We start from the raw sequence: 12,473 nt of genomic DNA on the forward strand, positions 1-12,473 counted from the left end.
TAACATCATAAAAGTCTTTATTTCACTGTATAATCATTTTTATTTATTCTTAACCGTTTTAACTCATTTTAAAACAAATTTTAAACCATTTTAAGATTTTTACATTCCTTGTTTTTATTATTGTGATTTTATTTTAAATCCTTTTATGTAAAGCATTTTGAATTACACATTGTGTAAGAAATGTGGTATATAAATAAACCTTGCCTTGTCTTGCTTTTATTGTCACTGTTGATCAATTTAATGTTTCCTTGTTGAATATAAGTATTAATTTCCTTTAACCCTTTTCCTGAACCCTAACTTATATATGCATGACGTGACTCACTGAGCTGCGCTATGAAAATATTTGAAAGGAATGACACACCTGCATCACACCTGGATCCAGCTTATCAAAGTAAATGTGTTGTCAAACTCTTCCCCACAAGAAAAGAGTTCAGAGTATTTATTCACAGCTCTGTCAGAGGCCCCTCACACTGAAGACTTGTTCTTCAGCACTCATCGCAGAGAGAGAATGCGAGAAAGCTTGCATGCTTTCACTGCATGGATAATTTCAGCAACATTTTACTTCAAACACCTCTTCAGCACAGAGAAACCAAATATATCAAAGTGAAAATCTGAGTCTCCATCTATAACGATTTGAAGCCCTAAAGCAAGCGAAAGAACTGAAAAGCAAATCTTCTATAGATGAATTACATTTTCCCATAAACATTCTCAGATCTCTTTACCGCGTCGATCGCGTAAATGGTAATTTTCACCCATACGCCTGTGAAATGACAAAACAGTCAAAGCTAATGACAGATCAGCACTTGCCTCTGATAATACCTTGAAGGATTGCCCTCCCCTTCCGTACCTCTCTTTTTTCATAATCTTTCCGCTGCAAATTACAGTTTTCCCCATTAAGAGGCACAGCAGACTCTATCCAGGTGTTTTGCACTGCTAACAATAACTGTCATGACACCTGAACAGAGAGAGGCTAAGTGTAGCGTTTGTTTGATGTTAAAACGGATGACAGGAGAGGAGAAGAGGAAAAGACAGGTGGTGAGACAAAGACAGCCATGGGATAACCACAGGGAACGTGAAGAAATTGAGCACTAGCAGTCTCCCAGCACTGTCTACCTGCAAATCATCCCGTAGCACAGAGACTAGCCATTAGCCAATCCTTGACCGGCGAGTAAAGACAGAAGATACAATGAACAAGAGCATTCCTTTCAACACAGAGACATTAGGAGAGCACAAAACCAGAGAGAAACAGAATATGAAAGGATAGAGAATGATTCTTGTGGGACTATTGTTTACACCAGTGACAAAAGTCACAAATTTGTCTCAAATGTTTGAGACGCGTTAATACTACACTGTAGAAAAAAAAAATCAACAGTTGAGAAAACTTGAGGCACCAGTTTGAGAACTTTTTTGAGTACATAACTTTTGGGAAAAACTGTTGTATCAACTTAAAAATAATCCACGTTCAATAAACTTGCTGTTTCAGTTCAGCCGAGTATGATCATGTGATGTAGAACTTTCTTAGGCTACGTCTACACTAATCTGGAATCTGGACACATTTAAAAATCAAAAAGCTCTCTGTCCACACTATTGCTTTTAAGCATCCAACCTGAAACTTTGGAAAATTCAAAATTCACCTTACACTATATTCATAAAACCACATAAAAGCTCACTGAGATTATACCAAACATCACAAAGTTCTCAAGCTATTCTTCCATTAACATCGTTTTCACTATTCACTGACGCATCCAAGTCGCACTCAATCACCATAACATGTTCGATCTAAAACACAAATGCCCTCATGTTTTGCCGCAGGACAGCAATTTCAAGTTATTTTGTCATTTTTGCAAGACTATGATAAGAAGAGTGTACAAAGAAACATTTCTTTAACAACAGTGTGAAAGTGAATAGCACATAACCGACACAATAACAATACAAAGAGGTATCTCAAACGGTACAATAAGCATGACATGACTAAACATGCGTCATCGTTCTTGAATGACTTGGTTTTCACTGTTTACATTACAATGCAAAAACAGCGTTGTCAAATTTATCCACTTCACATCTTCAAAAAGCTCAGTTTTTGTAGAACAAAAACACTGTCTCAGTGTGGACAAGGCCAAAACACAGAGGGGAAAAATGCATTTTTTAAATGTATCTGGATTAGTGTAGATATTGCCTTTTAAAATGGGTATTGCATTTTTAAGCAAACTGAAGGTTATAGGGTTACTTCTCTACATCATATCTAATTGTATTTAATCATTGAAATGTATGAAAAAAAGAAGAAAACGCTCATCACTCTAATACTGAACCTTTAAAATATAATCATAAACACGAAATAGAACTAAAACATCTATTAATTCCCAATGAATGTCTATTATCACATCTTCATAAATTGCGCTTTGTCCAAAAATACACATTTTAATCAACAGTGATCAAATGGAGAATGCTCAGCATCCTCACAAGCAAACTTGACAGTAAGTTCATGTTGTTTCATATTTTAAGTTGCTCATACTAAATGGCCTAAAATGAATTTTGTTCATGTAATCTTAACGTTTTCTACATTTGATAGTTCAGTCAAACTTTTAAAATAGAATCTGACAAAATTTTAGTTTTTTTACAGTGTAGGTATGCACTGATATGAAAAGTTTGGCCAATACCGGAACCAATAATTATTAATATTTAATAAGCAATTTATTGGCTGTTATTAGATATCTTTACATGCTTCAATTCATACTAAACATCATATGTAGTAGAATTTTTTTTTTCTTTACTACCCCACAATCAATTTTGAAAAAATAATAACATCCCTTTGGCCAACTTAACAAAAAAACAAGTTGAATGGAATATATTACTCACAAATATGAGAATAAAGAAATATATGCTTGTGCCACAGATTACATTCTTTACACAGAGAATTGTAATAGTGTTTTACAATAATTAGAAACAAATAGAAATAATGTCACATTCAACAGACAATGAAAACACTGTTTTCATTTAACATTTACCGAACAGTTTATGCCTGGCATTAGCGCAATCTGTCTTGGCTGCCCACTTGCGATCAGATCACCTGAGACATTAATACCAGGTGTAAACAATTCCAACCTGTCTAATTTCATCTATTCTACTGGAAGTGTGAAAAATGTGGGGACAAATGAGAGGAAAACACAGCCCCAGTGTGTTTGGCTGTTGAACTGAGCTTGCAGGTGATGGCAGCTTTGAACTGATGAGATTAATGATGTCTCTGGAACTCTGTGTGTGGAGGGAGGTGAACAATCGGAGGGGCTTGTTTACCTTGAAGGCCTGCCACAAATGTAAGCACACTTAGTTTGCTGACTCTGTTCCGCATAAGAAAGAAGGTAGAGGCCATCTGCTATTTCCAACAGGCAAGATAAAGAATGCCTGTGTCCAGCGGGAAGGCATGGTACAGCACGACCCCAAGTAGATGTAATTGCATTCTATTAATACAACCACAGGTTTGTTTGTAGCATCTAGACACCGCTGAGAAGCAGGGGCTTCAGCTGGCTGCTAATAAGACCCTCTAACTTCAACCCAAGCTATAGGCACAACTAGTTCAGCTGAGGACAATCTTAGATGTCCTTTCATTTTTTTGTAGCTGAGCATATAATTTCCTAATCTTTGAAAAGTTTAATGACAAAAGAAAACTGGAGGAATCTTTATTCCATTCAATTAACTGGTAAGTAAGCCAAAGGCAGTTTACAAAACCGCAACAAAGAGAATGAGACTGATTACTTCACTAATGAGTTCAAACTTGTTCTCTGCTACAATACAGACAGACACCATTTACACGCTTCCTGACAAAGTTTGACCCCCACACTAGAGTTGCTTACGAGAAGGTCCATTACGTAAAGGTCACTAACCTTTAGAGCCCTCACTTAACCCGCCTACTCCATTGTGTTGATCTGAACCCCCCACGTCTTTTTAATTCTCATCCAACTCATAAAGAAACATGCTGGGGGGGCTTTTCATTGGGGGAGGTGGTTTAACAAATAAAATGTGGAAAATTTAATTGTAAAAAATAATAATGTGTGATACACACTTGTTCTATAGACTACTGTTCAAAGGTTGTATCCTTTTATTCAGCAAAGATGTATTAAATTGATAAAAATAGAAAGAAAAACATTGATAATGTTACAAAAGACCTCTATTTTTAAATAGGCCTAAATGCTGCTCTTTTGAACATTTTATTTATCAAAGAATCCTGAAAAAAAGTTTCACAGATTCCACAAAAAAAAAAAAAATATTTAAATTGTAATATTTCAAAATACTTCTGTTTCTGTTTTTGCTATTCAAATAAATGCCTGGGTAAACATAAGTGAACATAACTTTTGAATGGCAGTGTACATTATTCATTGAGAAACACAAGACAAGCTTAGTTTCTTGCATCCAATTTCAGAAATTTGCATTATGAATAGTTTCTTACAAAAAGGAACATATAGCCCACACACAGCTTAAAGACAAACAAATAAACATTGACAATGAACCTTTTGAAATGCATGAGATGCTCAAGACAGTGTCACATGTTAGTGCAACCAATCTAACAGCTCCGAAGAATTTGCCACATTTCTCAGTTTCAAGTATCAACTATACTTCTGAAATGCTACTAAACAACCTTATCAGACTAGTAAAGAAATACGTTATTACACAGTATTTACACAACACAACACATAATACATGTACGCACTTATGCATCCGCTCAATGTTTTTACCACAACCTGCTAAAAAGTCTATCTGAATGACACTAAACTATATAAATGATTGGCTCTGAGAGGTTTTATCTTTTGATTGCAGTGCATATGTTAGCAGTGATTTGGGATGTCCTTAATTTACAGAACAGTCCTGCTATTAAAGGAGCTCAAGTTTGACTATAAAGCATTGCAAAAGTCTGCCAGGTGTTTGCTTTCTAATTCTCCACCATTTAAAATGGCACCGGGGATAAGGGGCCATTCATGAGGTGGATTAATATTTCCACAACAGACACCAGCGTTTCCCTTTTAAACTGGCAAAACTCAAGAGTTTCCATTCAACACTCTGAAAAGGAGCTTTGTAATGAAATTCCAAGACGCAATCAAGATAAGGATCACGCACCTTAATTTTATCACAAATCAAGCCTAAATTACTCTCATAAATGCCAGCCTGGACTGAATTGATGCTGATTATAAAAGCTATTAATTTTGCTGCATGAACCTGCCAGGGGCTTGCCTCTAGTTAAGTTCATTATCAAACGCCGCTAAAGAACGTGGAGTTGGAAAACAGTTTCCTTGGCTGAGGCTTGATGTGAGATCCCTTGTTATCAGTTGGGACTTTCGCCAAGACCTGTAGATTTGATGTGTGAAGATCTCTTTTTACCAGCAAAACAAGTGCAAACTCAGTCCTGTCGTCTTGTGCGGCAGGCCACACCGTGAAGCCTTTGTTTTGCCACTGAACAGGAGAACATGAGCAAGAACCAAAATTAGGCACTTGAGGGGGGAGAAGACTGGAGCCAGAGACAGGCCCCGTCTGGCTGTCTTTCCTCAGGCTACCATCTTTCCGCACCTCTGTTGCTTCACCTCCGCTTGTCTCCATGGAATTCACAGAGGGAGCCATGTTCAAAAACACAACAGAAACGATAGCAGGGGCGAAGTCACAGATGTGCAGATAAACACAAGGAGACGCTGAATATCTGACGTTACACTTTCCGCAAAGATTCTCCTCTTAAAATTAAAGACTTTCCCAGCAATTCAGCTTTTGTTGACCTTTGAAACGAGGCCTGTCAGTTCATCCTGCACAACAGTAGTCCTCCATTCCCGAAAGCTCCAGCTTGTGGTGGATCAGCAGGGGATGAAATTGTAGTGTTGAATCCTAAATGTCAGAATGAATCGTGTCTGAACATGAATTATTCTGACTGCCAGTGATTTGATTTCTGCCAGCAGCTGCACTTAAGGCAGAGCGTCAGGTAGCCGAACTCCGGTGTTATCTTCTGGAGTTAATTTCTCACGACATCTCATATAATATTCAACCCCCAGATAGAGTAAAATTTTAATCTGATGAAAAGCAAAACATTTCCTTATTTGACCCAGCAAAACCTCTGTTTATACACCCATCCATACCCAAAGTGTTTTTTTTTTTCAAAACTTTCAACCAACCCCCTGTGCAGCCAACATTCAAAGTTTGTCTTAATAAACTCTGCTTTTCTACTGAAAAATGAGCTATATTCATTTCAATTCAACAATTCACTTCAATGCTTCCTCTTTACACCCATATCTGAATTGTAATATTATATCCTGTTTGCTATCTCAATTGAAATTCAGGAAAATGCATTCTCAGTTCAATTCTGAATGGCGCTCAGCCATCATCTCTCGTACCTGGCAAATACGGTTCACCCAAAAATGGATGTTCTGTCATAATTTGCTCAACCTTAAGTCATTCCAAACTTGTATGACTTTCTTTCTTCTGTGGAACATAAAAGAAGATATCTTGAATAATTTCTCAGTGTTTTGCCATACAATGGAAGTCAACAAGCATCAAAACTGCTGGGTTCCCAACGTTTTTAAAAATATCTTTTGTGTTCAGCTTTGGACAGCATGAGGGTGAGTAAATAAAGTCAGAATGGATGCGCTTTCCCTTTAACTAAAAATATGCCTCTTTTTTTAACTTTTCAGTAGACAGAGAGAGAGAGAGAAAAGTTGCTCAGAGAAACAGTTGATCACTACATTAATAACATAAACATTAGACAAAAGTTAGTTGTTCCTGTGAGGTTACGTTTAAGGTTATCTCACACTGAGTCCGGAATTTTCCTATGCATTTTTCAGATTCGTCATCCTTTCCTATCAAAATGCTTGCTACGGATGTGAAAGCGGAAAATCGAACCGGATCCGATTATTTATTTTTTTATGAGGACGAAAGTTTTGGAGGCAGTGTGTAAATGTGATTGACACGACGTGAGGTTTTATTTATTTTTTAACATGTGGAAAATTTTGGACGAGAATTTCGGACTTCGTGTGCAAAGACCTTAAGAATGTGCAAAATTTAAAACTAGCAATTTGTTCACAGCGTTAGATGAGATGCAAACACGCTTCAACTAAGAGCTGTAAGATAATCACTCAGATTGAACTGAGGAACAAAAGGCAATGACCTCCAGACAAACAACTCAGAAATGGCACCTTCAAGCCAGAACTAGATGTTTGAGGAGCTTTTAGACAGTTCAGCCTGCTTGGAGTGCTTGTCTATTAGTCAACCAGGGTGTTCGCTTTTACTAAAGCATCTATGTGCACGCTTGAAGAACCATTCAAAATCTGTGTTCTGTTTGAGTATCCAAGAAATCCCGGATCAAGGTATTTAAAGACTGCTAAGCCACTTTTTAAACATCCATGCATGCTCTTTACCCAACTGGTTTGACATATTGCTTTTTAGCTCAATCAGTGGGACAAAATCGTATGTGGTCAAGGGGCCAGAAAGGGGCCTAAAGCCATGTGAGGTAATCCACACTAGGAAGCATGTGGAATACCCCATTCATTAACAGAGCATGAACAAACAGGCTCTTGCTTACCACAAATGATAACTGTAGAAATAAATTCTAACAGTAAATAAAAAGGGTTATGATTACTAGCAACAGGGAATGTCAGTTCTAAAAAGTGTTTTAATGCATTTAAATCTGCAGGATTAGGGTTCAACTTCAGATCCAGCTGCATTGAGAAATTATCAGACAGGCCAAGTATTAAATGACCAGTCTTAAAATGATGAGAACCTCCATGTATCTTGAGGTCGTGAACCCCTCGGCTTTATCCTCTAAAGATCATGCCTGAAAGACATCATGGGTGGCATGAAAGCACCAGAATGAACATCAATTAGGGCGGTCGTGGCCTAATGGATAGAGAGTTGGATTTATAACCCGAAGGTCGTGGATTCGAGTCTCAGGTCTGGCAGGGGGGAGTGAATAATCAACACTCACTCCTCCCTCAATACCACGACTGAGGTGAGTCCCTTGAGCAAGGCACCGAACCCCTAACTGCTCCCCGGGCGCTGTATGGGTGTATGTTCACTACTGTATGTACACTTGGATGGGTTAAATGCAGAGAACAAATTCCGAGTATGGGTCACCATACTTGGCCACACACCACTTCCCTTTCCCCTTCAATTACTGGCACCGCTCACACTACTAATACATCTTAATTGTAGTAAAATTGCATATCTTCCATGACTGAATTTATAGGGAGGTTAAAATTACAAAATAAAATCCCCAACCAATGTAACTACAGATGTTGAATCTTTTTGAACCATGTATCCTTAGTTACTTCAAAACTTATAAAATGTAAGTAGTCAATTACCAAATTGTTCAGTGTGAAAATTGCTTTTACTCCTACTAATTCCTCTCCAGATAAATTGTAGATACATTGCAATAAGCTAAATATTTTCTTTTAAAGCCAGTCAAACAAGCAAAGTCTGTGCCATTTCTCTGTTTAGTCAGTTCTATTCTTGAGTTGCCCTACATTTCGATTGCTTAGAGGCGGACTACTTGCAATCCAAGGAATTTGTGCCCCAGGGCATGAGTGATATGCATAGATGTGGTGTTGTACCTTATTTCAGAGTGTGCTGCTGAATGGAAAGGGTGAGCGCTATTGCACTGGGTCTCATTAATCTTTATATTGTATTCATTGCAAGGACACTTCACAGCAGAAACGCACAAAACTGCCGTTTTCTTCCAGTGCCTGCTAAAATGAAATTAACACTCCTGAGATGTCCCCGCATATGTCATCTAGTGTTTTAGTTCAGTTGCATTTAACACGGTTTTCAAAACACTGAAGGCTGAAGTAAGAGTCATAAATAATAATTACATATGCATGTTCAACTTCATGTCACTGTTACACACAACAACATATAGTTAGTTTCTGCAAGCATGAAAATTTAGAAAAATGAATACTATAAGTTTGGGGCCAGTAAATTTTGTTATTTAAAAAAATATCTTATGTTCATCAAGGCTGCATTTATTTGATCAAAAATTTTGTGAAACATGATTACAACATGAATAACTCTATTTTAAGATGTAATTTATTTCTGTGGTAGTAAAGCAGAATTTTCATTAGTCATTACTCCAGTGTTTAGTGTCACATGATTGTCCAGAAATCATTCTAATACACTGACTTGGTTCTCAAGAATACTACTTAAAGTGTTAGTTCACCCCAAAATGAAAATTCTGTCATTAATTACTTACCCTAATGTCGTTCCAAAACCAGTAAGAGCTTTGTTTATCTTCAGATATTTTTGATGAAATCAGAGAGCTCTCTGTCTCTCCCATAGACAGCAACGCAACTATAATGTTCCCATTTCCAGAAACGGAATAAGGACATCGGTAAAACAGTCCATGTGACATCAGTGGCTCAACTTCAGTTTTGCTAAGCTACGAGAATACTATTTGTGCGCAAAGAAAAAAAAAAAAAGACTTTATTCCAACGACTTAATTCTTCTCCCCTGAGTTACTGTGTTCCGCCATTTTGGAGAATATCACAATGCATACGCACACTTTCCCCTAAGCGTAAAAAACGCTGATTATGCTGATTATGTTCTTGGGTAATCTCCAAAAGTAACCGGAGGAAGAAGTAACTCGGGGGAGAAGAATTAGTTGAATAAATTGTTAATTTTGTTTTCTTCGCGCACAACAAGTAAAATTCTTTGTGAAATTGAAGTTGAGCCACCGATGTCCTTATACGTTTCTAGACCTGAGAACATTACAGTTGCGTTGCTGTCTATGGGAGAGTCAGAGAGCACTCTGATTTCATCAAAATGAAATTTGTGAACGATGAACGAAGGTCTCACGGGTTTGGAATGATATGAGGGTGAGTAATTAATGACAGAATTTTCCTTTTGGGGAGAACTAACACTTCTTGTGGAAACCGTGCAGATTTTTTCCAGGATTCTTTGATGAATAGAAAGTTCAAAGGAATAGAACTGATTTGTAACAGAAATGTTTTGTAACATTATAAATGTCTTTACAGTAACTTTGATCAATTTAATGCAACCTTTCTCAATAAAGGTATTTCTTCCATACCCCATACTTTTGAACGATAGTGTACCTACACTATCACCAAACAAAGGGTTCAAAAGTTAACAAGAAAACACACAATTAGCTATCGGAAGAAAGCTGTACAAGTACTACAGAATTAAATCTCTTATATTTCTAATTCACCAAGTAACCAAATAAACTGAAAAAGACTTGAACTGGATACCCAGTTTTGACTGGGCTTAACCATTCTCTTGTTATCTTAACTAGTGCTGTGATTTTGCTAACAACTTCTGAAAAGAGTTTGGAGTCATAATTGCTACTTAAATCTTCTCTTTTTCATATCATGACTCTTTGGCTCCTTGTCCAGGTGTTTTGGCTGACTTTTCTTTTGAACTCCAAACAGCCTCTTCCTGACTCCCTCCAGCATGTCTCCACCTGTCCATGACCGTCATCCCAAATTTCTTCCCCCTTTCCCCACAAAGCCTCTTGAATCCCATGAGGAGTCACGTTATGGGGAATAATGCACACATACCATTCACTTCCATTCCCAGTTCTCGGGGAGTGAAGGAAGGAATCCCGTTGCTGTGTTTACTCTTCTTTTAATTACTGTCATTACACAATAGCAGAGACAGAGATGTGTCATTACTCTCCATTAAACCAAGAAGAAAACCTGTTGTGCACCATAGTTCCACGTATGAAAGTTGTGTTAAGCATTTCCGTTTCCGACACAAGAAATTGCTTCTGTGAACTGACAATCTCAATATTCCTGCAAATATTACACACTCGTTAACATCCAAACCATTAGTTCTGCAAAAGAAACAACAAAAGGGCAATCTCATCATTCAAAACCACAAAACACATGGGAACCTGTGCCGTGTAATTTGCACTGAGCTGTAGAAGAGACACCTGAATATAAGGTTTCTTTCCATTTCTCAAGATACATAATCTAGACCATCTCCTCCTCATTACCATTCACAAAGTCAACACAAGTTCATTATTTATGAGGCACTTCTCCTCAAATACATCTGTAGTGACTGTGAGACCTATTCTGACTGATACTTTATCAGGCGAATCCTTTCAATGCCAGTGCTGTGATAATGGCATTGCCTCTAAATAATTAACAACACAATGTATTGCATTAATCAGATGTACACAAGTACATTAATCAGATTAAAAAGCGAAATAAGAAGAATGGATACGTACCGCAAACAATAAGCCTTGATGGACACATGCTCCTGTGGATGAAGAAAATGAGGTGAACAAGAGTGGAAAAGGATCGATACATCAGCGTTCACTTGCAGGCCAATTGACAAGTTCATGATTAGTTGTGGACAAATGTCACAATCATGGCAATCATGTGTCCAACAATGTCTAGGACGTTCATAAATGCCCTTGTTGTCACCCAATGTGAAAGAACACAAAAGATTGCCACACGGTTCATTAATGAAATTTAACGGTTTACCCTCAAAGGCTGTAAAGATAAGGATGTCAGCATGTTATAATCTTGCTCAGTTTTATAGGTTTGACATTCATTTACAATGTCAACACAAATAAAGATGGGAATAATCACCCTTAAAAATATTTAAACAGTTTTTATGCAGCTAAACAGTATGTATTTAGATCATTTAAAAATCAAGCAACTAAGCCGAAAACAAATGCACTTAAGAATATAAAAACTGCATTAGATTACAAGCAGGTAATCGTGAAAACATGGTAGAGAAACTCTTGAGAAGTAGTAGTTAACGGTGTTATAATGTCGAAAAAAATATCAAAGTTTTACTTCCCAAAGAAAGCATGCTTCCCTAAGGAAATACACGTTTATCCTGAGAATCAATGAACAATGTTGACTGTCAAAGAACTTCTAAATGATAATCATTGGCGAATGAGTTCCAGTGAATGTATGCAAATGTATCAAGTTGATGTGGGAAGATCAAGATAACAGGATGCGGGCGCCTTTTCATAAACAGCATCACTTGAGACATAGTCATACGTTTATTTAATATTATAGGACTCTGTATTGCGCATTGTTTTCTTATCGCATATTTCCACGCGTACCTATGGGACAAACAGATTTAATCTAGAATTGCAAATCTATTTTTTTGCAACTAACAGTTCAAAAAAAGCATGCGCGCTGATCTGCGAGTTAATCGATATTAGGCAACATTATTTACCAATGAATTCAGAAAAATAACGATAACAGAAGCACCAACCTTTTGCCCCTGGAAAGCTGGTGCTGTATCCAATTAAAACGGCTAGGAGGATCCAAAAACCCATATTCACTTTAGAAACTGCGTTAATCCAAAATGCTCAAAAATACAATGGCTTTAACTTGAATGTGAATTAGTGCGTATCATCGTTGCTCTCTCGTGGACTCGAATCAATCACCAGCGCCTGAGCTTGAAGTCTTGCAGACGGTCGGTGTCGTTACTGGGATGCATCCAGTCCGAGCAGAGACAGTCCAGTGCGCTCTCCAGCG

The 12,473-nt window shown here is 37.4% G+C and overlaps 1 protein-coding gene across 1 annotated transcript in view; it reads right to left on the reverse strand.

The window, feature by feature from the left end:
- The window catches only part of LOC306870749 (extracellular matrix organizing protein FRAS1-like), a gene marked incomplete at its 5' end in the record, with an annotated part of 124,404 nt that extends 112,133 nt beyond the window's left edge, over nucleotides 1-12,271 (reverse strand). The window contains 2 exons of the mRNA XM_079418171.1: nucleotides 11,201-11,232; nucleotides 12,208-12,271. Coding sequence (XP_079274297.1) covers nucleotides 11,201-11,232; nucleotides 12,208-12,271 — 96 coding nt within the window. The remainder of the gene's footprint in view (nucleotides 1-11,200; nucleotides 11,233-12,207) is intronic.
- Between the last annotated feature and the right edge of the window lie 202 nt (nucleotides 12,272-12,473).

The sequence above is a fragment of the Barbus barbus genome, assembly GCF_936440315.1.
Source record: "Barbus barbus genome assembly, chromosome: 6".
NCBI classification, from domain to species: domain Eukaryota; kingdom Metazoa; phylum Chordata; class Actinopteri; order Cypriniformes; family Cyprinidae; genus Barbus; species Barbus barbus.